Here is a 26,221-nt window from a genome sequence, read left to right on the forward strand (position 1 = left end):
TTTATAATTAAAAAAATATAAGAAAAATAGGAAACCATTAAAATAAATGCAGAATAAAAAGTAAAAAGTTCTGCAATTGCCTACTTGTCTAAATAATGAAAGCATTCCCTTAGTTTGAAGACAATATTTAAAAAATATTAACAGTGTAAAATACCATCTTGTACATGGATTTAAGATAATTTTTAAAATCTGTTAACCAAGAACTAGGCTTCCTATATACAGTGTTACAGAATAAATACTGAACTAAAGCAATATTATAAAAAAACATCTTTGTAGAATTATACGTAACTTTAACTTGACAAAGGCTAGGAAGAATTGATGGCACGTTCTGCAATTTAACAATATGAAGATTTAAAAGAATATTTCAGATTTTTAAATGAGAATTTCAGTCCATTCTATAGAATTGTATCTAGAAGAGACTTTAAGATATCAGTAAGAATTTAACGAATTTTAATGGAACTTGTAATTAAAAATGAAAGCTGTATGCATAAATGGAAAAAAGTAAAGAACAGGGCATACTGAAAGAATAAAAAGCCAGAAATTTCACTTACAGTTCATCCCATTTAATAAGATAGAAGAAATTCTTATAAGTGCCAACCTTCTTTGATTGAATAGGTTTAAAAAGATCCTTTCCATTGTAAGTCAGGGAACATATCAAGAAGTATTTTTCATAACTGAGAAAAGAAAAGAGATTAATTTAATTTTTATTTGATAATACAAATTAGTTAACTAATCAAATATGTATCATTAGCCATTCTTACCTAAAAGTGACTATTATCTGAAATAATTTGGTTACCATTCACTTGAATTTATGGAAAAAACATCTAAAATTTAACTATTGCAAATCCTACAAAAATAGAGGCATAGCAAAGGGAATACCGAAGGGAACATACATCACTAGGTGCCAGTCTAAAGGAGCCATATTGATACCAGCTGGAGAATTTATCTCAATTTTGTGCTCAGTTAGTTACTAGCTTTAGATTTTAGTTAAATGACACTGAATAATTCTTCATTTCTAGGTAAATTCTAGGAAGTAATAGTACAAACATTTATCTCCCCTAGGTGCAATTTTCCTTTGCTAAGCCACTGAAATAGAGTCAGTTTAGCATATTAATGGTGCATGGGCCTAACTTGCACTGAGCCAGTCTTCCTAATCTATTAGGAGGCTTCCATCCATGGGGACAGATGCTATTGTATTCTTTCACTGGACAGCAATGATTTAGCCCCTAACTGCTACAAGTACAGAGCGGGGTAATACAGTCAGGCAATCTTGTAGGGCAGGAGTTTCAGGTTCAATAAAACTGTATTCTACTAGTACTCTAACTTACTGCTAGGCTTACCCATTAACCATTTTGTTCATACAATCTGTTAATCATTCTAAATATATTTCAAATCTAATCTCACTGGTTCACATAGCTAACTATTTAATTGCTTTTCTCAACCTTCTCCTTTTTTTTTTGGCCACGCGGCTCAGCTTGCATGATCTTAGTTCCCCAACAACATGGGAACTGAACCCATGCCGTGGGCAGTGCAAGCAGGGAATCCTAACCACTGGAACCACCAGGGAATTCCCTCAACCTCTTTTTAAATCAGCGTTGTATTGGGAGTTCCCTGGTGGGCTAGTGGTTAGGATTCCAAGCTTTCATTGCTGTGGCCCAGGTTCAATCCCTGGTGAGGGAACTGAGATCTCGCAAGCTGTGCGGCGTGGCCAAAAAAATTTAAAAAAATAAAAATCAGCATTGTATTAAATTTCTTTCCATCTTAATTATCACTGCATTGTTTTCTACTGAGTATTTGTTCTCCTCATTAGTGTCCCTAAACTTATTTGTGTGTATACATGTTTTTGTATGGAGGATGTGGAGGGTATTATCCCTGTAACTATTTAAAAGAATGAAATACCTTTAGATGCCAATAGTACCCATTTAAATGCAAGTTCCAAGAGGGCAAAGATTTTTTGCTGCCTTGTTTACTGCTGAATCCCTAGTACTAAGAACACTGCCCACAGATGGTGCTCAGTAAATATTTACTGAATGAATTAATATACCACTTTCAAGTCATTATATTATATATTATCTAATGCTCAGTTTATGTTCTAAAGCAGAATTTATGTTTGGTATCTATAACTAGGCTTTATTTTATAGCTATTTTATATATATATATATAGAGAGAGAGAGAGAGAGAGAGAGCTATTATAAAACAATTTCATTAAAAATATTCAATTTGGGCTTTTCAGTTTATACTAGTCTTTTCCAAATAAGTTGAAGGTGGCAAACTTTTTGGCACTGACAAAAAAATCAAAAAGGAAAAACCCATATTAAATATTCAATAGAAGAAATATGCTCTTGCATACTTCAAAGTCTAGCAGAGAGTAAATTGTAAACTACTAAAGAGGGGACAAAAATGTGCTATAGTCCCATTACCCTGGTTCTAAAGGAAAGGCAGAAATAGCAGTCATAAATTGACTAATTTATTAACTAGCATTTGCCCTTGTAAGTTTAAACATATCTTCCTGCCTTTTCTGTATGTAGTGGGGGTGATATTTTTTATTGGAATAGCATCAAACATCTCTGTAATTTTTAGGAAAACCACAAAGGTATCTGGTGGATCACGTATCATCCATTTAAATGCCAAGGTAACAGTGGATGCTGACATTTTTCAAGATTAGATTAGCTTCTAGGTAAAGCTATACATATCTTCTTTAAATAGTTACTTACTTTGATACCCAGTTACTCGAAATTCCATGTGCAGCAAAAATTGTAAACTGGAGCTGTTCCGTTGTGGTCCATGCTTCCTTGATGTTCTTGTTACTGTGGGCACAGTCTACAGAACCCCTACCAGAATTTGCATGGAGTCTGAGAAGATCATAAATTGCTGCAGTTAACTGGTCCATGCTTACTTGAACAGCATTTTCAGGATTCAGTGAGCCTAGGTTTAAAGAAATTGTTAATATAATTCTCTGAAAAAGCAACAATTACTCCTAAAATTTAAGGAACTTCAATACATACCTCTAGTTGAACTCTTGCTAGTGTCTCCTCCTCCAGACAGTGAAGTCACCTGCTTACATACATACAAATCAGTGAGAAAATTGCGCATGATGTAATATAAAATGTTTACCTTTTATTTCAATACATTTATTAAATTCTATATCAAAGAAATCCTTCATAGGAGAAACTTCCCAAGTATCTGCAGAATAACACAATAAAAAAAGACTGCAAAAAGAAAATGAATATCCCAAACCAAATAAAGAGATGATTTTTAATATGAAGAAAATGCATTTCCATTACTTGCTCTACTATTAGCATGATAAGCATATCCTTAAAGAAACCAAACTCTACTTATTACCATTTAGTGTCTCAAAAAAAGCTCTTATAATTATTTGAATTGAGCTCTCCTTCTACTCTCTGCTCCTTTATCCAGCAAATGAATATAATGAATAGAGGCCTCAGACAACATTAGGACCATGGCAGTTTATCACCTCCAAGTGATTTCAGACATATTTTTTAATTTATAAAAACAAGCACATAATAAGAAAGGAAAAAACAAACAAACAAACAAAACACGAGAGACCCAAATTTCTATATACCATAAGAAGAGGCTCTCTGTGAGAATGAATGGATTAAGCTAGCTCCTAAACATTTGTTGAGGAACATGCCATCAATATAACTTTTCCTTTCTTTAAATTTATCATGTCTTGTGATCCTTCTCTCATCCTTCCAATCAAAGCTAGGAACATCCCTCTGAAAATAGTTAATTAAATCCCCGTGGAAACATCATGGGGAGAACTTTTACTAAATGCAACAGTATGATGTCAAGTGAGGGCTCCTAACCTGGTTGTCTCTGAGGCAATTTAAGTCACTATTACTGAGGCTCCTGGGTCTTTCCAATAGGAAGGAGGTATAGTCCAAAGTAGAACTTCCCCGTTGACAATCATGAACACTTCCACCCAGAGGGAGGGAAATGTTAGCTATTACTATCCAGGTCCTTCAAGCGTAGTATTACCTTAAAACCCCAAACCAACTCATTTTTGCCAGAGTTCCTCCTCTACACACAAAAAGTTAAGTTGGGCATCCACCTATTCAGTGTCAACTCTCACAAAGTTCAAGGCAGTCCATCTCCTCTTAGGAATTCCCCACCTTACCAAGTAAGTGACCAAATCAGCTCAAAAGTAAAAGCCAAAGTTAAAACGGTAACACTTGGGCTTCCCTGATGGCGCAGTGGTTAAGAATCCGCCTGCCAATGCAGGAGACACGGGTTCGAGCCCTGGTCTGGGAAGATCCCACATGCTGCGGAGCAACTACTGAGCCTGCGCTCTAGAGCCCACGAGCCACAACTACTGAAGCCTGTGTGCCTAGAGCACGTGCTCCGCAACAAAAGAAGCCACCGCAATGGGAAGCCTGCGCACCACAACGAAGAGTAGCCCCCGCTCGCCACAACTAGAGAAAGCCCACGCACAGCAAGGAAGACCCAACGCAGCCAATACATACATACATACATATATACATAAATAAATAAAATTTATTTTAAAACAAAACAAAAAAAAAAACGGTAACACTTTGTCTAGCAGTAGCAAAAATCTCCCAGTTTAAGTGACAGATGCTCACTTAAGTACATATTTGCGCGTGATAAAATGCTAATTACTAAAAAATACTCACTTCAGCACTTTTACTCCTTGGAAGATTAACTGCTCTCTTCAGCTTCTTTACCGATTCTGTAATGGCAAGAGTCTCCACACCATCTAAAGCACTGCAGATTTTTCTTACAGCTTTAATTACTTGATCTACCACTCTATGCTGGTTCTTTAAAAATAAAAAGTAAAATAAACATAAGCATGTGAAATTTAAAGGATCTATTTCAGAGATGAAGTAAAAAACCAGACATTTTAGATGTGCCTAAGAACAGATATCCTTTACTCTTTTGTGATGAAAAAGAAAAGAAACAAGATAGCTTTTCAATTACATAACTTACTTTGAAATAGGAAAAAAGCAGGCCTGGTTAATTTTCACTTTGCCTGTACAATTATTCATATGCAAATGCCTTTAATTTCTTATTAGAATCAGAAGCAAAAGCAATAAATCACTAACAAATTATGAAATCACTTAAAAAAGCTAGAGTTCTTTTAAATTTTCATTTGGGAGTAATTTCCACATTAAAAACATCAACACTTCTCGCTCTCCTGCAAAAATTTGGTATAAAAACCAGGTTGTTCAGATACTGGTCACAAATTAATAATACTGGGCAACAGTTAACTAAAAGTGAGTCAACTTTTCAGCATCATTTGCATCTATACAACCATCACTTTCTAAGTCTTGTCTGATGAAAAACTTCCGTGAGGACAATCCCTCCTTACTATTCAACCACAGCTCATTTCACCATGATTCATAAGTATACATGTACAAATATATTATAAAATAATTTACCTGATGAGGATGATTCAAAAATCCTTCTCCACTCCCCCGTCATCATTTTAAAGTACATATCTCATTAAGAAACAAAAACATTCTTATATAATGAATTAATTCATCAAATATTTACACCAAACTTAAATGCCAAGTACTGTTAGAATGGGCTGAAACTCAGTACTGTACCATCCCTTAAACATTTAAAATTTTCCACCTGTGAGGCTTGGCTACCATAAAACAAATGTTCTCTTCATCTTCACGCGTAAATGAAACCACCTCATTTTCTCAAATACCCAATTACCTTGCAGTCCTCAGATCCCGAAGGTCCCAATTTTTGCTTACTTGACTTGTATTTCTTATTTTTGCTCTTCCACCTTCATGCAAAAACCTTTCTAGTTTTGAGGCTCATGCCATTCTCCTATACTATTCTCCATCATTTTTTATGTGCCAGTTATCAATTTATTGTCTATCAGTTCCAAATCCACCCTTCTTTGCTCTACTTTGTGATACTAGAACTTGACCTTACAAACATTTCTCCTTTGCCAGCTAGCACAATGTTAGGTTTTGTCAATAGAGGGCACTGAAAGGACACTCAAAGGCAATAACAGCAGGAAGGTACTTCTCATCAGGGTTCCAGTCCTCTATTTTGAAATTCAGTATGGAAGCCCAGTGGTCCTCAACAACCCGCTCCAGCTGTACCCTCAAGCCATGCTCCTCCAATCTCACAGCTCTACCAAATTTCTTTGCCATAGGCAACCTGTGTGCTCCTGTGATAGCCATACCCTCTTCAAAGAGGCCAAATATCAGCCTGGGGCTGAGGGAGAGGCTCTATCATAAGTCCTCAAAGTTCCTTCACTATCCACATTGCTCCTCAACATATAATTGATAATTGCGCTTCTTTGCACCTGTTACTTCTGGACCCCTTAGAGCAAGGCTGGCACTTTTTTAAGGCCTGACAGCAAATGTTTTAGGCTTTGTGGGTCAACCAGTGTGTCATAATTCAACTCTGCATGAAAACAGACACAGATAACATAAATGAATGAGTAAGGCTGTGTTCCAATAAGACTTTATTTACAAAAACGGGCCAGATTTGTCATGTGAGCCATAATGTGCCAACTCCTGCTTTAGTCCTCTTTTACCCCTTATAGTAATTAATTACCTTTTACTAATTAACAATTCTTTAAATTTCCCTGTTCAAAAAACTACTATAGTTTCTGTTGCCTGACTTGGCCCCTGACTGACTGATCTGCCTTGCCACTGACATGTAGTCACTTCCCCTACTACATGCCTTAGTTTTGCTCTGGACGTTTATCTCTATATTCTATAAGAAGCGTCAGTTACATAAATGTCCATGTGGGGCTTCCCTGGTGGTGCAGTGGTTGGGAGTCCGCCTGCCAATGCAGGGGACACGGGTTCGGGCCCTGGTCTGGGAAGATCCCACATGCCATGGAGCAACTAAGCCGTGAGCCACAACTACTGAGCCCTCGTGCCACAACTACTGAAGCCCGTGCTCTGCAACAGGAGAGGCCACCGCCGTGAGAGGCCTGTGCACGGCAACGAAGAGTGGCCCCCCCACTCGCCACAACTAGAGAGGGCCCACGCGCAGCAATGAAGACCCAACACAGCCAAAAAAAAATGTCCATGTGGAAAATTCACAGCATCTTCAACCCCATAATTGTACCCTATCAGAATCTTAACCACAATATCATATTCTGATCACAACCTCCTTTGCTTCCAGCCCTCACACCCTCATTCTGACCAAACCTGTTCTCTGAGCTCAGAGACTTCTCTGCTTCTTCTACCAGGCAGCTAGTTCTTCTAAAGAAAATCTCACAACCATAAAGATCCAACAGTCTCCAATTTCAGCAGGCATCTGCGTGCCATTTAACATTCCTTTTACAAGCCCTTGGTCAGCTCTTTCCCATTCCCCTTAGAAGATGAAGCCAACCATTATTCCTTGCCTCAAAACCCCTACTGCCACCCTAACTTCATTTTAGTGAAATAAATTAACATCTTATCCCTAGAAAACTAAGACCAGGAGGAATCAAAACTTTGCAACTTCCTGACCTCTCCCATAAACCTACGTAAGAGAAATCAAGACATACATCCACACAAAGACTTATACATGAATGTTTATAGCAGCATTATTCATAATAATCAAAAACTACAAACATTCAAAATGTCAGTTATTGGGTAACTGGATAAATAAAATGTGGTATATCCATACAATGGAAGTATTCAGCAATAAAAAAAAAAAACTGTGGATACATAGTACATGGACAGAGCTTAAGAACAGTGTGGTATGTAAAAGAAATCACATGTAAAAGATTACATAAGGTATGATTCCATTTACAGGAAATCTCCATTAAAGGCAAATCTACTGAGACAGGAACCAGATCAGTAGTGGTTTGGGGCTGAGGATGGGAATGCGGAATGACTGAAAAGTAGTACACGGAAACTTTTGGGTGTGATGAAAATATCCTAAAAGTGGACTGTAGTGACAATTATACAACTCTATGCATTTGCTAAAAGAATCACTGAATTGTACACATCCAATGGGTAAATTTTATAGTATATAAATTATACCTCAATAAAGCTATGCAAAATATGGGGAATAAATATGATAGAGAGTCACTACTATTTCTGGTAAGATGGTCAGTGAAGAGCTCTCTGATTAGACAACATTTGAGCACAGACGTTAATAAACTGAAAGGGTAAGTCATGCAAGTATCTGGGGAAAGAGCATTTAAAGAAGGGATAAGCACAAGGGTCCCAGCTGGGGAGCATACCTGCAGATCAGCTAGAACAAAGGAAGAAAGGGGTAGGAAGCCAGATCAGAGAGGTAGTGGGTCAGAATGTGTAGGGCCTTGAAGCGACAATTAGGGATTTGAATTTTACTGACTGAGATGGTAAACAGGATTTTGAACAAAAGAGTGGCATGATTTAATATTTTTAAGGGTTTATAAATTTTATTAATCTTTTCAAAGAACCATCTTTTGGCTTTGATTTTCTCTTATTTTACATTTGCTTTCTGTGATTATATTCATTTCTTTAAATAATTTTTTTATTTTGGAACAATTTTAGATTTACAGAAAAGTTGCAAGAATAGTAAAGAGAGTTCTCATTCAACATTAAAGGAAACCGGGTTAAGTAACTTCTTACCTAACCATGTTAAATTTGTCAAAACTAAGACATTAACACTCATTAAATTACTATTACCTAAACTGCAGGCTTTCTTCAGATTTCACCAGTTTTTCCACTAATGTATTTTTCCTCTTCTAAGATACAATCCAGGATACCACATTGCATTTAGTGATTTATTTTTAAAAGATAATTTTGGTTGCCTATTGAAGACAGGCTATAGAAGGACAGGTTGAAGCTGGAAGACCAGTAAGGAACTGCTGTTAACTCTATAGCTGACTAGGAGTATAGTTTTGGTAGTGATGAAGGGTGGTCACATTCTGAATGTATTTTCGAGGCAGAGCTGACAGGAATGAGACTGCATATGGGATGTGAAATATCTTTTTCTTGAGAAATAAAATATGACTACAAGGTTTTGGCCTGAGCAAATGGAAGGACAGAGTTGCCATTTATTAAGAAGGGGAAGACTGACGAATAGATATGAAGGGTAGCATAAAAATTCAGTTTCATATATCTTAAATTTGAGACGTCAGACATTCACATAAAAATGTCAAGTAATAGACATTTGAATCTGAAGTGATGATCAACATATGTAGGGTATTTAAGGACATGAGATTAAACGAGATCACCTACGATGTGAATACAGAGAGAAGAAAAGAGGTCCTAGAACTGAGCACCCTGGGCATTCTAATGTTATAGAGGTCAGGAAGATAAGGAGATCATAAGGAGCTCCGAAGCCACAAATAAGAGTGAAAATAGAGCAGACATTGGAAGTAGGAGAACCAAGAATGTGGTATCCCAGAAGCCATGTCAGTGTTTCAAGAAGGAAGAAATGATCAACTCTATCAAACACGATAGAAAAGTTGAGAAAAAGAAAGACTAAGAACTTATTACTGGAATCATGATCATTGAAGTCCTTGATGATCTTAAGTGCAGTTTCAGAGAACTGCTGAGAATGAAAGCCTGGTTGGAGTGGGTTCATAAGAGAATGAGAAGAGAGGAAGTGTAAGCAGAAAAAAGATTAACTTTCAAGTTTTGCTATAAGGAGAATAGAGAAGTGGAGTGATTGCTGCAGGGGGATGTGGATTTTTTGTTTTATTATAAGATGGGAGTATACCCATGGCTCCATCCTTGAACTTTTTTTTTTTCTCTACCTGCAGTGGTTTTCTTGGTGATCTCATCCAGTTTTATGGCTGCAAAATATTTATATTCTGATGATTCCCCAGTTTATTATCTCCAGCCTGGATCTCCTCCATTAAATTCCAGACTCATATCCAACTGCCTACTCAATATCACTACTTGGATGAATAACAGTCATCTCAAACATAATGTCCAAAACTGAGTTCAGATCTTCCCCACAAACCTGCTCTTCTCTCAGTTTTCTACACCTCACTAAAAGCAACTCCAAATTTCCAAATGCTCAGGTAGAAAACCTTGGAATTATGCTTCTCTCTCTCTCTCATGCTCCACATCCAATCTATTGGTAAATCCTCCTAGCATTAACTTCAAAATTATCACAGAATTCAACCCTGTCTCATCACTTCTGGTCCAAGCCATCATTCTCTCTCCTGTGACTAGCAAAAACATCTTCCTCATTGATTTGTTTCCACTTTTGCCCCCTTCCTCATTCTATTCTAGCCTAGCAGACCTTATATATACCAGGCACACCTCTCCCCCAGATAACCAGGTAGCTTCTTCCTCTCCTTCTCCAGTTCTTTACTCAAGTTCATTTTCTCAATGAGGCCTTCCTCTGATTACCTTATTTGAAATTGCAACATTACCCTCCTCTATGTTTCTCTAATAGCACTTACCACCTGATATAACATATACCTTGTTAGTTTATTTTATTGTCTGTTTCCTCTAACTAGAATGTAAATTCTCTAAAGGGCAAGGATTACAGTTTCTTTTGTCCCCTGCCACATCCTCAGCACCTACAGCAGTGCCTTGAGAGAGGAGATACTCAGTAATATTCATTGGATAAATCAACATAATTATATATTGATAAAAAGTATAACAGTAGCTAGAAATCTGGAAGTCATCCTACACTATTTCTTCTTCTCTTACATCTCATTACCTATCAAAATCTAACCAATTTTATCTACTAAATATTGTTAATCAGTCCCTCCTCTTTACCGGTAACACACTCACTGTCTTTTACCTGGACTACTATCAAAAACTTTCCTAAGTAGTCTCCCTGAAACCAATCCTGCCAAGCCTAAATTTAACTTCTACAGTTTGGCCAGAGTGACTTCAGAGCTCAAGACTAAACAAGTCACCCACCCCACCCCACTCCACTTCCTACCCTCTGCTTAAAACACCTTGAATGGCTATAGGAGGGGTCAACAAACTTCTCCTGTAAAATGAAAATAGTAAATAGTTCAGGCTTTGCAGGACATATGGTCTCTGTCCCAAATACTCAACTTTAGTTTTAGAGCACAAATGCAGTCATAGAAAATATGTAAACAAATGGATGTGGCTGTGTCCCCCAAATTTTTCTTTACAAGAATGGGAAGTGGACTGGATATGGCCCCCGATCTGGAGAATAAAGTAAAACTCCTTCACATGAATTATATGGTGGTAATTTATATCTGGCTATCTCCATTTTCATCTTTCAACCTTCACTTCACACTTTGTATTAGAGAAGTGCTTACACTTCCACATATGTATCACACCTATGTACTTTTGTTCACATGCCCTTCCCAACTATCTTCTAGCTAACTCATACTGTTTAAGACTTGGCTCCGGCAGCATCCCTTCTTAGAGGCCTTCCTTGAACCTTCAAGTTGGGAGAAGTGCCCCTCATCAATCTCTCAAAGAACGCCAACACACACCTCTATTCTACATTTACTATATTGAAATTCTGTTTAAATCTTTCATCGCTAGTTTTAAGTTCCTGGTAGGTGGGGATTAGGTCATTCATTTTCATAACTCCAGCATCTAGCATACAGCAAGCATTCAATAAATGCTTTTTGAATTGAAGTGAAGGTTCCTCTTAGTAATACAGCTCAGGTAACTCAAGCACTACTGAGAACTTTTGTTAATATGTTGGGTCAGAAAACAAGTTATCAAATATCAACTTCAAGAATATAGTTTAAATAGCCCTTCTAAAATATTTAATCCAATTCCAACATTAGTATTTAAGAGTGTACAGAGAAAAGAATCTTTAAATCATCAAGCCAAAATGTGAATTAAGACTTACTTCAATTTGAAGAGCCAGTTCCACTTGGTTGTGATAAGAATCTAAAAGTTCTTCAACAGGATGTCTGAAATAAAGAACAGTTATTGTGGCTGAAAGATACCATATGCAAAAATGATCGTTTTATTCACCAAAAGAAGTGCATTCACATCCAAAAGTAACGTTTGAAAACCTGAAATTAATGTTTTAGATGCCACACCTTGTCATGACTTCTTTATAAGGTTTTTCTATTTGATGCAGGTGTTTGTTTAAATCCACAGGTGTTTCATCATCTTCTGCCTAAAAAAACATACAGACAAATGTTTACCAAATAATGAAATCCATTCTTTGGTCTTTCTATTGCCAAATTAAATAAGGTTAAGCGTATGATAAATTCTTGAAATGAAAGTGACTTTTGAAAACCGAGGCCTGTGCTATAGAGAGAGAATGGAGAGCTAAAAGCACTTTTAAAGATGGCTGACAGCCAAATGAAGGTGGGGTGGGAACCAGATGAGAAGAGATCATCTGAATTTCTGCATTTTTTATAATGATAATCAAATTTCCTTCTACCTTACCTGCAATAAATAAGGCACTGGTCTCTTTAACCATAACCCTTACTATTCAAAATACTCAAAAACATCATGCCTTAAGAAACTGAAAAGAGAAGTTACTAATGATTGCTAAAATGTACTGAGTTTTGTGAAATAGTTTCCACCCAAGTGAAATAAATTCTACCTAACATAGGAGCAAAACCTAGGAAAATAAAGAAAAGAGAAAGTAGAAATGATTGATATTTTTCCTCCTAAAATTCTACCAAATGAAGAATGATTCTCTTTAGAGGTTAAAAGTCATCAAGTGTTTATACAGTAATAAAATGGCCTAATTTCTTGCATTCTATTTTGCTTTAACCTCAAAAGAAAGTACTATAGTTTTAAAACAGAGAATTAGTTTTCATTTCATGAAAAATAATGTATTTTTCTCAGTTTGGTGCAAAGGTCAATGTGGATCTTTTTCTCCCCAAAACCATATTTAGCATTCAAAATCTTTCTTCTTCCTCATTTTTCCTTGACTGACCCTGATGTTTTCATTGTGTAACTTGTGTAAAACTATTACAAGCCAAACTTTTACAATTCCTCCACTTTGATTTTCAAACATGCCTCCAACTCTGAGTAGTATGCTACCTAAACCTCCATGATTGAAAGTCTCCCCTCCGCCCCCGTCTGCTAAAACTCTCCCCACATCTGCTTTATCCTGTAGGGGATAAAGAGTGCCTCACTCCCAGTCAAACCCAAAACTCTCAGAGCACGTACAAATTGCAAATTGGCTGATTAGCAATTATTTAGAATTATATATTAATCTAAATTAATATTAATCTAAAATTAATATTAAATTAATATTTAATAATTAATATCTAAATCAATCTAAAATTATTTAGATTCAACCAAATGCAATTCAGTTATAGGGTACACACTTACTGTTCGGGCCAGATTTTGGCACATTGCGCTGAAGGTCAAAAGTTGTAGTTTAATCTCTGTGTCCCATTTACGACAGTTTTGAATATGTTCATGACTTCCAAGACAATGATTACTGTTAAAATATATCAATTATTCATCAATGTTATTCTCCTCAAACTAGAAATTATACAGGTGAGAGTAAAATGTAAATTGTATCTGCATCAGGAATTGAAGAGAATGGTAAAATACAGAGATTTTTTTAACCAAGTGTGAGCATTTAAATAGAGAAATAATTCTACATGAGAAGAGTTAAAGCAAAGAAGAAAGAAGATGAAGACAAACAAGGAAAAAAAACAGGGACAGAGAATTTCTAGTAGGTTCAGAAAAAGATTCATATAATGATTATTTCAGGCAACTAAAAGGAAATCACAGCTAAACACTATGTATAAAGTAATACTGCATGCTACAAAAGGAAAATGGAGTCCATAATGATGTAACTATTGCCTCTCTGCAGAAAGAAAAACAATTTTAAATTCACTTGTCAACCAATTGCCCACCATTCTTCCCATCTAAGACTATCAGCTTCTTAAGGGCAAGATCCTCTACTGTCTTAGACATGATGTCTTAGACAACGTATATCTTAATATAAGTTAACTGATCCAATAAACCAATTCACTAGGACCCAAAGTGGTTTTAGATTATAAATTTAACTTGAAATTTTTCTAATTTAATCCATTAAAATGAAATTTCCAAAAATGTTGCTCAATAATTAAATGAATACTTACTTCTGTAGCACTTCCTCTTGACCACAAACTTTAAGAACATAGCTGCCAACATCTACTTGATTCAAGTCATCATGTACCCAGCAAAGGGCTTGCATTATTATGATTTCTACAGTAGAACTCACTGTAAAAGAGTTAGTCATCATTTTCATTTTACACATTCAACTCTAAGTATATACCTATTCAGACTGTATTTCTTATAATCTAAAACAGCACTATATAAGAGAACTATAATGCAGGTCACATATACAATTTAAAATTTTCTAGTAGCCATGTTGAAGAAAGTAAAAAGAAACAGATGAATCTAATTTCAATAATATATTTTATTTAACCTAATATATCCAAAATATCATTTCAATATATAATTGGTATTTCAAAATTACTAATGGGATATCTTACTTTCTCTTTTCAAAGTAAGTCTTTGAAATTCAGTGTGTATTTTACACTTATAGCACATCTCAATCTATATTAGCCATATTTCAAGTAATCAATAGCCACATGTAGCTAGTGGTTATCGTATTAGACAGGGCAGATCTACACTAAGATAGCCACCTCTGTTTTACAGACTCCTCCAAAAAGGATGACATTGAGCAGTGTCTAGCAGACAATTATTTAAACCAAATCATAAGGAAAAAGAATCACCATTTTAAACATTTGACATTTGCCTGGTAAATTATCCAATGAAGAATAAAAATATAGAAAGTAGGAAGTATTATTCAATTATCATTCTTCGCAATAGCTGGATACTAAGATTACAAACCATTAAAAACTAAAGTAACCTATTTCTATACTTAGAACTTTTATGTTCAACTTAGAAGACAGTGACTACATTCAGAATTCATGAAAATTAACAGCTTGGCAGAAAAGGCCATAAAACCTTTATCTAATACAACAGCTACATTTCTGAACACATTTATATGCATCGTAACAGTTATTATTTAAACACACAAAGCACTTCTACTATAATATGGTTATATTTCTTAAAAGAGATGTACACTATAAATGTGCACATTTATGAAGCACCAAACAATAGGCATTTGATATATTTTTAAATGAATCAGATCTTGATATATCAAGTCAAAATTTGATACAAATCAAAACATTTGCTATCAATGCTTATCCATGCTTACTTCAATCAAGAAGCTTATTGACCTTACTTTCCTTCAATTTTAGTATTAATTCTTACTGCATACGATTCCCCAAACCAAAATTTAAGGTATGTTTAAAAAGAATAAGTCTTCCTTTAGAATATAAAGAATAGGACTATAATTAGCCTTGCTAGCTAATGCTTTTGGGTTTTGGCCAAGAGCCACTGATTAACCAAATTACTCAGCATCTTTCAGAGAAATATGTAGTTATAAAGGTAAACTGGTTTTTCATTAATCCAAACCAGAAAACTATCCATATGAACACCAGTTTCTGGAAAAGGATAACTAATGCATGTTAAGTATTTTACCACACACACACACACACACACACACACACAGATTTTTAAAGGATACCTAATGATAACAGAGTCAGTTTATTAAAAGAATGATAACATTAACATTTCAAACATTTTCTCCCTAATCAGAGCAAAACAAGATCGTTGGGGAACTATGAACCTACCATCGCATGTAAAGGTAACTGGTAGCTGAAATCCTTCAATTTCAATGGAGACCTTCACGCTAGCATTTTCTCCACATATGTTTCTTTGCACTGTGACTGGACTTAACAAATAGCCTGGATTTGTGCAGTGATTGGTATATGGAAAGCTGGTCTTCAATCTATTCACAAAAAACAAGAAATTAAATTCTTTTTTTGAAAGCTGCATTTGAGAGCCCTGAACAAGGCTTTGCATGCTTTTGGCCATTTAATTCTGTGTTATTGTCCAATTCTAGAGCAGCTCAGGAGAAATGCAATGAATGGACCGCTGTCAAAACTCCAAAACACCAGCATTTGCCTTTTAAAAAAACAGAATCCAAGGAAAGAGATTAAGTACTGCCAGGACAGCTTTGGTAACACTAACAACATCAACAAAACACACACTGGATACACAGCATTAAATGAGGTTCTCTGCTTCAGATTTTTGGCTAAACAGTATAATTTCACAAAATGTACATTTTTAATGAACCATTGACAATACAGGTGATAGCCCTAAATTGTAATTGCCAGAGGGATGAAAATTTTGTTGTCTTTTTAAAATCTTTTTTTCTGACATCCTTTTTCCTACACACTGTTTTTGGTTGTTAGCATGATAGAAAAACATAGACAATGGGTTTTTACAGTGCTATGAGGCCTTTACTCCCTCAAAGTGATTTCTAAGACTTAGGGAATGGCAAAAAAATTGCCTGTGAAGTATTCTTGGTATTCATAGTAGCAAAATAGTTTAAATTTAAATATATAAGCCAGGTGTATGGCTCATCTCCAGATAGCACTTCTATTATCTGAAGACAAAGGAGGATTTGATGCCTTCTTTAAACCTGTGGGCTTCCTTTAACTGACTTTCTTCTGGAAGTTAGAAGACAAATTCCACTTCTCCCATCTGCTTTTCACAGGGCTATAAAGGGAATGAATGCTGGAAGTTTTATCTATTCGCTTCTGTAGAGATTAAAATAATCAAGTTATAGGAACAGAATAAAATAGTTTGAGTTGAAATAAGAAAGGTTCTGGAGAGGCAGGCAGCAAGTGTAACTATTTGTGCACTACCACTAGAGTCAGACCTCCCAAGTTTAAATCCTGACTGTACTACTTACTAGCTGTGTAATCTTAGGCAAGTTATTGGATCTCCTTGTTGCTTCAGTCTCCTCTTCTATAAACTGGGGATAATACTACTACTAACTTCATGGGGTTGTTGTGAGAATTATGTGAATTAAGTTTATAAGGACACTCAGAACAGTGTCTAGTACATGGTAAGCGTTATAAGCATCTCGTCAAATAAATGAATAAATGAATAAATCTGGTTTCTGCACTGTGATCTTAAGTGCCACAAAGGATCCAATATTAAAAAGAAATGTAATTGAAAAAAAAAGGTAATATAAAGTAATAAACTTAAATTGATGTTGGAAATGCACCTTTAGATATGGACACATTATCTTCAAATATCTGATTGCTGCCAAGCTTACCCCTCTGTAACACAACGACAAGACCTTCATAGGACCCAGCCTAAGATTTGTATTGTTTCTCACATACTTGGTATTCTTGTTTCCTATGAAACAAGAAATACCATATGAAATAAGATACTCACAGCAAATCACGTAGCTAACTAATATATAAAACAGTAAAGAACTTTATATCCAAGGAAGCCTTCAATTTTCAGAAATCCTTAAGGATGATAAAAGGAAAATCAGAAATTCCTGATGACAGTTCAGAAAACAAGAATTTACTGGACAAAAATTCTAGTGATAAAAAGTTACATATAAAAATGAGGGTTTGGGGCTTCCCTGGTGGCACAGTGGTTAAGAATCCACCTGCCAATGCAGGGGACGTGGGTTCGAGCCCTGGCCCAGGAAGATCCCACATGCTTCAGAGCAACTAAGGCCGTGCGCCACAACTGAGCCTGTGCTCTAGAGCCTGCGAGCCACAATTACTGAGCCCGCGTGCCACAACTACTGAAGCCTGTGCACCTAGAGCCCATGCTCCGCAACAAGAGAAGCCACCACAATGAGAAGACTGTGCACTGCAACAAAGAGTAGCCCCTGCTCACCATAACTAGAGAAAGCCTGCACACAGCAACAAAGACCCAACGCAGCCAAAAATAAATAAAAAATAAAAATAAATTTATTTTAAAAAATGAGGGTTTTTAATTGAATTGACACTATAAGAAACTTGAGTCAGCGTCGTTTAGAATAAAATTAACTAAATGCAGAGGTGAAAACCTATAGGGAATTCTTGGGATCAAGACACTTTTGTAGAATATAAATATTGGATTGGAACCATATATGACGAAAGGAAATTAAAGGCTATTCAGAATGACAAGTGTAAAGTGTAGTTTTTCATCTTACCCTAGGAGACCACAAATGAAGCAGCAAAAATTTCCACTGGTATCTAACATTCCTCTGAGAACTTTCTCTGGACCTATGTAACTAGTAGATACAGCAAGTTCTGTCAATTATGATGAGTGTGAAAGGAAAGAAAAAAAAGAAATAAAAGCAAGAAAAATGCAGTAATAATTAAATGCCCTGATTCAAAGTATTTTACAGAACTTTAAACTGAAAGTGACCCTTGAGATCACTAGTCCAACTCCCTGATTTCACAGAAGCAAAAAAAACAAGGCCTAGAAGTAGGCTCAACTGTAAACGAATATCATCCTGACAATCTTACACTAATGTCATAGCTGAATTAAAATAATTAAATTAATCATTTTAGGAGATTTCAAAAAATGAGGCATTGACTAAGAGTATAAATACTTGTTTTTAAAATCTGCATACTGGAAAAAATAGAAAGTGACATTAATTTCTTCAAGACATCAAGACTTCTCCTGACTCCAATCTCCAAGGTCAGAGGAGAATGAAAGAATTTTCTAGAACATGGCTTCAAAAACACCTCTGCCTCTTACCTCTCTGAAACATTTGTTGCAATCCCACTCTAACAGAAATAAATTACAAAAAGAATTCATTCTCTCTAGTTCATCTGAGGTTTTAATATTACATAAGCCATTTGTGTGTGTGCGCGTGCGCGCGAGCGCACGCACATGCACACATAAATAAAAATGATCATTTTAGCTTAGTGGCAGAGTTTGTGTAAATAACACTAAGATTCAATTGCAGAAAAAAAGGCAGATCACAGAGAGCCTAATTTCTCAACATGCAAAGCTTAAATGCAATAGTCACTCAACACAGTCTAATAGACAGGGCTTGTTTGGAAAGAAAATTTTAAAAACTCGATGAACACATATCAGATTAATACCAAACCATTAAGATAAAACACATATCAGATTAATACCAAACCATTAAGATAAAAGTTTATTTCCAAACTGTTAACCACACATACATAATGGTATAATGGAATAAAGGCACAGGTAATTTCTAATACATGCAATTTGCATTCTCAGTCACCTAAATGTCTCTTCTATTTTAAACGTCTACTGAAAAATATGAGTTTTAAAAATACAGTTAAGAGTAACCTTTTCAGGAAAGAAAAAGTGACTCTACTGATATTTTTCTTCTTTTTTTTCCCCTAAGGTATCCTGAAGAAAAGGAATGCTGGTTAAAAGGTGACACACAGGAAGATAGAATTTTAATGAAATGTTACCAATAGTCTAGAAAGTCTAGTTAGATATTAATAAGTCCCATATCATAAAAATGATGAATATACTCAAAAATGATCTGGGAACCCCAAACTCTGCTTTGCTTAAACCACAGTGGGGAAAATACTGGATTCAGAATAAATCTCCCAGTAGTGATCTACTTTTCCTTCTTTTTTTTAAAAAATAAATTTATTTATTTGTTTATTTATTTGTTTGTTTCTTTTTGGCTGCGTTGGGTCTTTGTTGCTGTGCACGGGCTCTCTCTAGTTGCCGTGAGCGGGGGCTACTCTTCGTTGCAGTGGGTAGGCTTCTCATTGCGGTGGCTTCTCTTGTTGCGGAGCACGGGCTCTAGGTGCGTGGGCTTCAGTAGTTGTGGCATGCAGGCTCAGTAGTTGTGGCTCAAGGCTTAGTTGCTCCGTGGCATGTGGGATCTTCCCGGACTAGGGATCGAACCTGTGTCCCCTGCACTGGCAGGTGGATTCTTAACCACTGTGCCACCAAGGAAGTCCCTACTTTTCCTTCTTTTGATAACAGATCTCATCCAGTTGGCCACAATGTTTGTTGTTCCACTCCTTCCTTCCGAGGGATTTTTCTATCTGGTGCTGACTGAAAGGACTCTCCTTTCTGCTAACAAGACCATTAGAATATCAAAGTCTAAGCTATCAGTGGCTATATTCTCTGCCTTCAAAACTCCATCTGTAGTAGAAGCCAACATGCATGGTGAAAGGGCCCAGGGAGAAAAGGGAGGAAGAAGAAGAGTCCAAAGGGAGGAGGGATCAATTACAGTGTGTGAATTCCTGGATCTTGCTGTCACTGAGCTCTGCCCCATCCTCCCTCTTTCTGCTATATGGGTTTGTGAACCAATACATAAACTTCCTTGATTTATGCTAGTTTAAGATGGGTTTCTTGCACTCATAACAGAAGTCCTCACTAATACAGTGATATGATGGAAAGAAAACACACTGAACCAGAGGTAATGGAGACCTGGCTCTGTTACAGACTAGCTGAGTAAACTTTGGTAGGTAACTTCTCTGAGTCTCAGTTTCTTCATGTATTAAGAACACTGGACACATTTAGGATTAAAAGAACATTTTAGAAATGCATTTTTCTAACCTTCAGAAAATATATTTGCTCCTCTAATCTTGCTTGTTATATCTTCTCTTAATTCTAAGTAGGACAATATTTTGAATGCTAGAAAGTTTATGGCAAAACTAAGTCTCCCTATAAAGGAAAAAATGGCAGGGACTTCCCTGGTGGTCCAGTGGTTAAGAATCTGCCTGCCAACGCAGGGGATACGGGTTTGATCCCTGGCCCGGGAAGATCTCACATGCCATGGAGCAACTAAGCCCGCGCGCCACAACTACTGAGCCTGTGCGCTTAGAACCCGTGCTCCGCAATAAGAGAAGCCACTGCAATGAGAAGCCCACGCACCTCAACGTGCGCAGCAATGAAGACCCAGCACAGCCAAAAAAAAAAAAAAGGCATTTTCTAATTCTAATGAAACTTCTATGTTTAAGCCATATTCTCCCTCGGTAATAGAGTATCAGAAATCTACTGTCTGACCTCAATTTTTTCTTCTAAATACTCAGACCCCTAACAGGTTCAACTGTAGTTTGTGTTAATGTACCAATTAACTGATTGTTTTGACATTTTAGCCACAGGGAGAAAATAGTTAAAACTTTAAAAATTTTAGAATTAGTAGCACTAAGCTGGTTAAGATAAATTTTTTAAAATTACTTAATAAAAAATAATCTTTATAAAGAAAAATTTCTTACTTTGTAATGGATTGACAAAAAGCTGCCACTTCCTCATTCTGTACTTCAATTTCTTGTAGAAGAGAACTTTCAGTTGGCAAAGTACTGGTCCCATTTGGGCCTTTCTGTAATGAAAAAAAGTGTTTTTATTTTAAAAGTAAAAGATCCCCAAAACGCTAAATAGCAATATAGCACAAACACATTTTTATGAAAATATGTACAAAAATATGGAGGTAAAATAAATCATATCAGTAACAAAGTTTTAAAGTATGGATTTCTATCTTTGTAAAAGTAATGCCAACTAAGCCTTATTTTTTTAAAAATTTTGGCCAGGCCGCGTGTCATGTGGGATCTTAGTTCCCTGACCAGGGATTACCCCGCGCACCCTGCACTGGAAGCGCAGTCTTTAACCACTGGACCGCCAGGGAAGTCCCAAGCCTTATTTTAAAGTTCATTGGTTTTACTTGCTTAGAAGTAGAAATAGGGCTGGGAGTCTGGACTACTACCCTGCGCGAGTCCTCCCGCTGCTTTCCCTGCTGTCCGCCCCTCTTGGCTCCGTGATGCCCGTGGACCTCAGCAAGCGGTCCGGGCCTTTGAGCCTGCAGGAAGTGGACGAGAGGCCGCAGCACCTACTGCAGGTCAAATATGGCGGGGCGGAGGTTGACGAGCTGGGCAAAGTGCTGACACCCACCCAGGTTAAGAACCGGCCCACCAGCATTGCATGGGATGGCCTTCATCCAGGTAAATTGTATACCTTGGTCTTGACAGACCCGGATGCTCCCAGCAGGAAGGACCCCAAATACAGGGAATGGCACCATTTCCTAGTGGTCAACATGAAGGGCAACGACATCAGCAGTGGCACGGTCCTCTCCGATTATGTGGGCTCTGGGCCTCCCAAGGGCACAGGCCTTCACCACTGCGTCTGGCTGCTTTATGAGCAGGACAGGCCACTGAAGTGTGATGAGCCCATTCTCAGCAACCGATCTGGAGACCACAGTGGCAGATTCAAGGTGGTGAATTTCCGCAAAAAGTACGAGCTCGGGGCTCCGGGGGCCGGCACGTGTTACCAGGCCGAATGGGATGACTATGTGCCCAAACTCTACGAGCAGCTGTCTGGGAAGTAGAGGAAAACCAGGAGATGGACATCGTCCCAGAGTTCCCAAGCAAGTGTTTCAGTTTAGTGATGCATGTAGATTTCTTCCCTTCCCCCTGCCCCGAGGCCTGAGCAGTCAGATTTAGGTTTAGGGTGTCTTTTCCTTCTGCCTGTCCTTTATAATTCTAGGGGGTTTATGTTTTGATCAAATTTGAACTCCGTTTTGGTGGGGGATACTTTGGTACTAGGATGGAGTCATCAAAATGTTAATATAAGAATAACAACCCAGACGTTAAAGAGGAAAAAAATTCTGGTAAAAAGACCAGGTCTGCAGTATTAGAACAGAGCATCAAAGAATCTTTAAGGGAGGTTGAAAAAAAGAAAAGATTGATTGCCTCTGCCTTTGTGAGCCCAAGCCCAGGACTGTGTGTGACGGCATCTTCTGGCATTTGTTTTCAGGGCCCTGTCTCTCACTAAGACAACCAGGGGCCGGCATGTCCACTAGCCCACAACGTGATACATCTCAGGCTGGTTATTGGCTCTGGCTCCTTTAAAGAGCAATACTGGAAAAAGCAATAGGGAGAGAGTCACTTTGCTGTTAAAGCTTGGCCATCTAGATGAGCTGCAGGGCTGAGTGAGAGGTCATCAGAAATCCGAAAGTCTGTGCGTGTTAAATTGATCACTCCTCGGTGTAAGAAAAGCTGGTCTGGAGTTGCTGAATGTTGTGTTAATTCTGCTATTTGCTTATAGATGAATAAAAATAAAAACGTGTAGATGGGAAAAAAAAAAAAGTAGAAATAGGCTGTACTTCGTATCAGTCAAATAAGAATGGAACGCTAAAGACATTTCCATTCAAAATCTTCCAGAAATGAACACTTCAGAAAGTTAACAGCTGAATGAAATTAAAGGACTAGGCTCTGTTTTAAGAAAATGAAGATGTCAAGCCCATTTGGGACTCCTCTAATAAACTAGGAATTCTATATATTCAACTTAGGTCTCAAATTCTAAGAAAGCATCTGGTTCTTTATGTAACAGAATGAGTTTTAGGAGTTAGTGGGCATTTTCTATGTTAATAAACTTGTACAAACACCCTGACAGTCCTTCAAAAGTTAAGTTTATGTCTGATCAAAATTTGTGTGCCACATTTAGGAAGATAAATTCACTACCCAAGCACGCCAAGCAGCAGAGTCCATTTAGAGGTGTTTTGACTTACTACGTAAAAATACTTGATTTAGCACAAATTTCAAATGTAAATTTCCTTTAAAATTAAAATGGGAACATTCTCAATTAAAACTTGAGTGAATGAGAACACAGTGTATAAATTTCAAGAGTTGTAATGGATTTCCATAACCACAGCAAACAAGAAGATTTTGTCAGAAAATTAAACTGAAAATTCAGGACAACAATTCCTTTATTAATTTACTGCTTTTATAATGTGGCAGAGCCCTTTCTGCTAGAATGTGATATGTAGATGGGGAAGTGACCAGCCCTGAGTTCTAGAAAAATCGCTACTACAAATAACAGAGCTCATAGGAAAAACAGAGTTAAGGCAGACTACTCAAAAATCAGTGTAATCAAAGCCCTAACTAAAACAATAAGAAGTCTTTACAGAAACACTAGCGCAGTTAAATCTCCACTTGAATTTGCACCTTGAATTATGGTCTTTGATCCTCTGAAGCCTCCTTAAACCCTGGAGCTCCTGCTTCCTAATTTGTTATATGGATTCTGAAGGGCATTTGCTTCTAGCGAAGACCAATTTCAATGAAGTTAAAAATATACCCCAGGGTGTAGACTTCTTCACCAAAGTTCTTAATGCAAACAGAAATGTCTTCACAGCTTCTCTGTCTGCACTCACTGCTTCACCAGAATGCTTAACCCTGTGGAATGTGGAACTGTTCTTGTAGCCACCATTTTCACTTCTGCAGGACTTGCAGTGTTTTCCTAATATTTTCTTGTATTACTAAGGCATTCCCTTTAATTATGAGAGAGTTTGTTCTAGATTGCTTTGAAACGTTAATATGCTGGGAAAGATTATTTTTGAACGAATGCTACCTCCCCATTATACTGACATCAATCCCATATTTACCAATTACAGAAGTTAATCTGTGTTACAGAAACAAGTATTGTAGCAAACAGACCATACTACCTGAAAAATGGATTTTTATATTTTATATTTCTAAAGAAACCCTCTGGTTTGCCACTCCAAGTTTGCCACAATCTAATCCAATAGTATTTCCCAGAACTTCAAGTGAATATTATGTCCAAGTTAGCTTGAATCATATCCTGTTCCTATGAAACACAAACTGAACTATCTTGCCTCTGAATCTTTGTTTGTCTTCAATGCTTTACTCCTAACCTTCCCTCACAACACAAGTCAAAGATCTATTAATTGTTTAAGGCCCAATGGAATGCCACTTCATCTACAATGTTTTTTATGAGTATTCAGTATGAAGCATTTCTTCCCTCCTAGCATTTCTAAGTACTTTTTCTAATTATTATTATTATTAAAAATAATATCTAAATTACAGTGAGATACCACCTCACACTCACTAGGATGGCTACTATTAAAAACAAAAAACAGAAAACAACAAATGTTGGCAACGATGTGGAGACACTGGAACCCTTGGGCACCGTTGGTAGTAATGCAAAATGGTGCAGCCACTGTGTAAAACGATGTGGTAAGTTTCTCAAACAATTAAAAATAGAATTACCATATGATCCAGCAATTCTACTTCTGGGTCTATACCCAAAAGAATTGAAAGCAGGTATCAAAGAGATATTTGTACACCCATGCTCATAGCAGCATTATTCACAATAGCTAAAACATGGAAGCAATCCAAGTATAAACCAACAGATGAATGGAAAAGCAAGCAAAATGAGGTATACAGTGGAATATTATTCAGCCTTAAAAAGAAAGAAAATTTTGCAATATGGTACAATATGGATGAACCTTGAGGACATTATGATAAGTGAAATAAGACTGTCACAAAATGACACATATTATATGATTCCACTTATATGAGGTTCTTAGAGTATTCAAAATCATAAAGACAGAAAGTAGAATGGTGGTTGCCAGGGGCCAGGGGGAGGGGAGAATGGAGAGTTACTATTTAATGGGTATAGTTTCAGTTTTACAAGATGAAAAGAGTTATGGGGATGGTTGGTGGTGACGGTTACACAACAATGTGAATATATTTAATACCACTGAACTGTACACCTTAAAATGGTTAATCTGGTAATTTTGTTATATGTATTTTACCACACAAAAAAATATCTAGCAATTACTGAGCACTTCTTACATGTCAGGTTCTGTTGTAAGAAATTTACAGTCACGTATGTATGTGTGTGTGTGTGTGTTTGTGTGTGTATATATGTATGTATATATTGTTTATTTCTCACAAAGCTCTAGTAGGTGGGTAACATTACTATTATCCCCATTTTACAGATTAAAAAATGAGGCACAGAGAAGTTAATGAGGCACATGAGGTCACATGACTAATATAATCAGAGTTAGGATTTCAACCCAGGCAACGTAGCTTACTCACTATGCCATTCTAGTACCTCACAACAAAGTCTCCTGAAAAAAAACCTTTAAAACACAATGAGAGAAAAACAGCATTGTGACCTTTGCAGGAGCAATGCTATAAAAAATCTGTATTTTTGTTGACCTAGTAACCATCTTTCCTTCTTTAACTCTGTTTGTTTTTCATGTTCCACTTATTAATAGATTCTGAATCTCCTTAGTGGCATTTCTAGATGCTTTTTTTTTTAATCAAAAAAGTATTTTTTACAGTGCCTTTCATGTATTAGGTACTTCCTTTCAAGCAAGTTATAAGTTTCAACTGATGGTGACAGAAATAGATTATAATAACCAATTATCTAGTCATACATCAAGGTAATAATAGAATCTGGAAAATTAACACAAATGTTCTGCTCACAAAGTAAAAAACAGCTGGGCTGCCAATGATTTCATCTTTACATTAACATTAGCATTTTTTTGTTTTTCTCCACTCTTTCTGGAACCAAAAAAGAATTTTTTTTTAATTTCACACCAACTCCCTCAACTCTTGCTCCTGATCCCTTCCTCAAACTCCAAAACAACTTAAGTATCAAATCATCTCTTTCCTCCACTGATCTTGCACAAACTTTTATGCAGCACTCACGACTTTCTATTACATACTGCAGTTATATGCACA

The 26,221-nt window shown here is 36.7% G+C and overlaps 1 protein-coding gene and 1 pseudogene across 10 annotated transcripts in view; one reads left to right on the forward strand and one right to left on the reverse strand.

The window, feature by feature from the left end:
- The window catches only part of PIK3C2A (phosphatidylinositol-4-phosphate 3-kinase catalytic subunit type 2 alpha), a 102,831-nt gene that overhangs the window by 34,242 nt on the left and 42,368 nt on the right, over nt 1-26,221 (reverse strand). For 7 of the 9 annotated variants that reach the window (XR_014267912.1, XM_082476505.1, XM_082476504.1 and 4 more), the window contains exons 3-13: nt 20,954-21,057; nt 17,935-18,015; nt 15,560-15,717; nt 13,955-14,075; nt 13,191-13,302; nt 11,936-12,015; nt 11,740-11,803; nt 4,653-4,796; nt 3,006-3,054; nt 2,715-2,925; nt 552-674 (exon numbers count right to left, since the gene is read on the reverse strand). Coding sequence is in view for 8 of the 9 variants with exons in the window: in XM_082476505.1 (XP_082332631.1) it covers nt 552-674; nt 2,715-2,925; nt 3,006-3,054; nt 4,653-4,796; nt 11,740-11,803; nt 11,936-12,015; nt 13,191-13,302; nt 13,955-14,075; nt 15,560-15,717; nt 17,935-18,015; nt 20,954-21,057 (1,247 nt within the window). In the remaining variant the exon portion in view is untranslated. The remainder of the gene's footprint in view (nt 1-551; nt 675-2,714; nt 2,926-3,005; nt 3,055-4,652; nt 4,797-11,739; nt 11,804-11,935; nt 12,016-13,190; nt 13,303-13,954; nt 14,076-15,559; nt 15,718-17,934; nt 18,016-20,953; nt 21,058-26,221) is intronic. The other 2 variants (XM_082476507.1, XM_082476503.1) reach the window with 1 other exon arrangement.
- LOC309667724 (phosphatidylethanolamine-binding protein 1 pseudogene) lies at nt 21,471-22,090 on the forward strand (annotated as a pseudogene). The gene has a single exon. The product of its transcript is annotated as a phosphatidylethanolamine-binding protein 1 pseudogene (transcript).

Source organism: Balaenoptera physalus (assembly GCF_965194825.1).
Source record: "Balaenoptera physalus genome assembly, chromosome: 10".
In the NCBI taxonomy this organism is placed as follows: domain Eukaryota; kingdom Metazoa; phylum Chordata; class Mammalia; order Artiodactyla; family Balaenopteridae; genus Balaenoptera; species Balaenoptera physalus.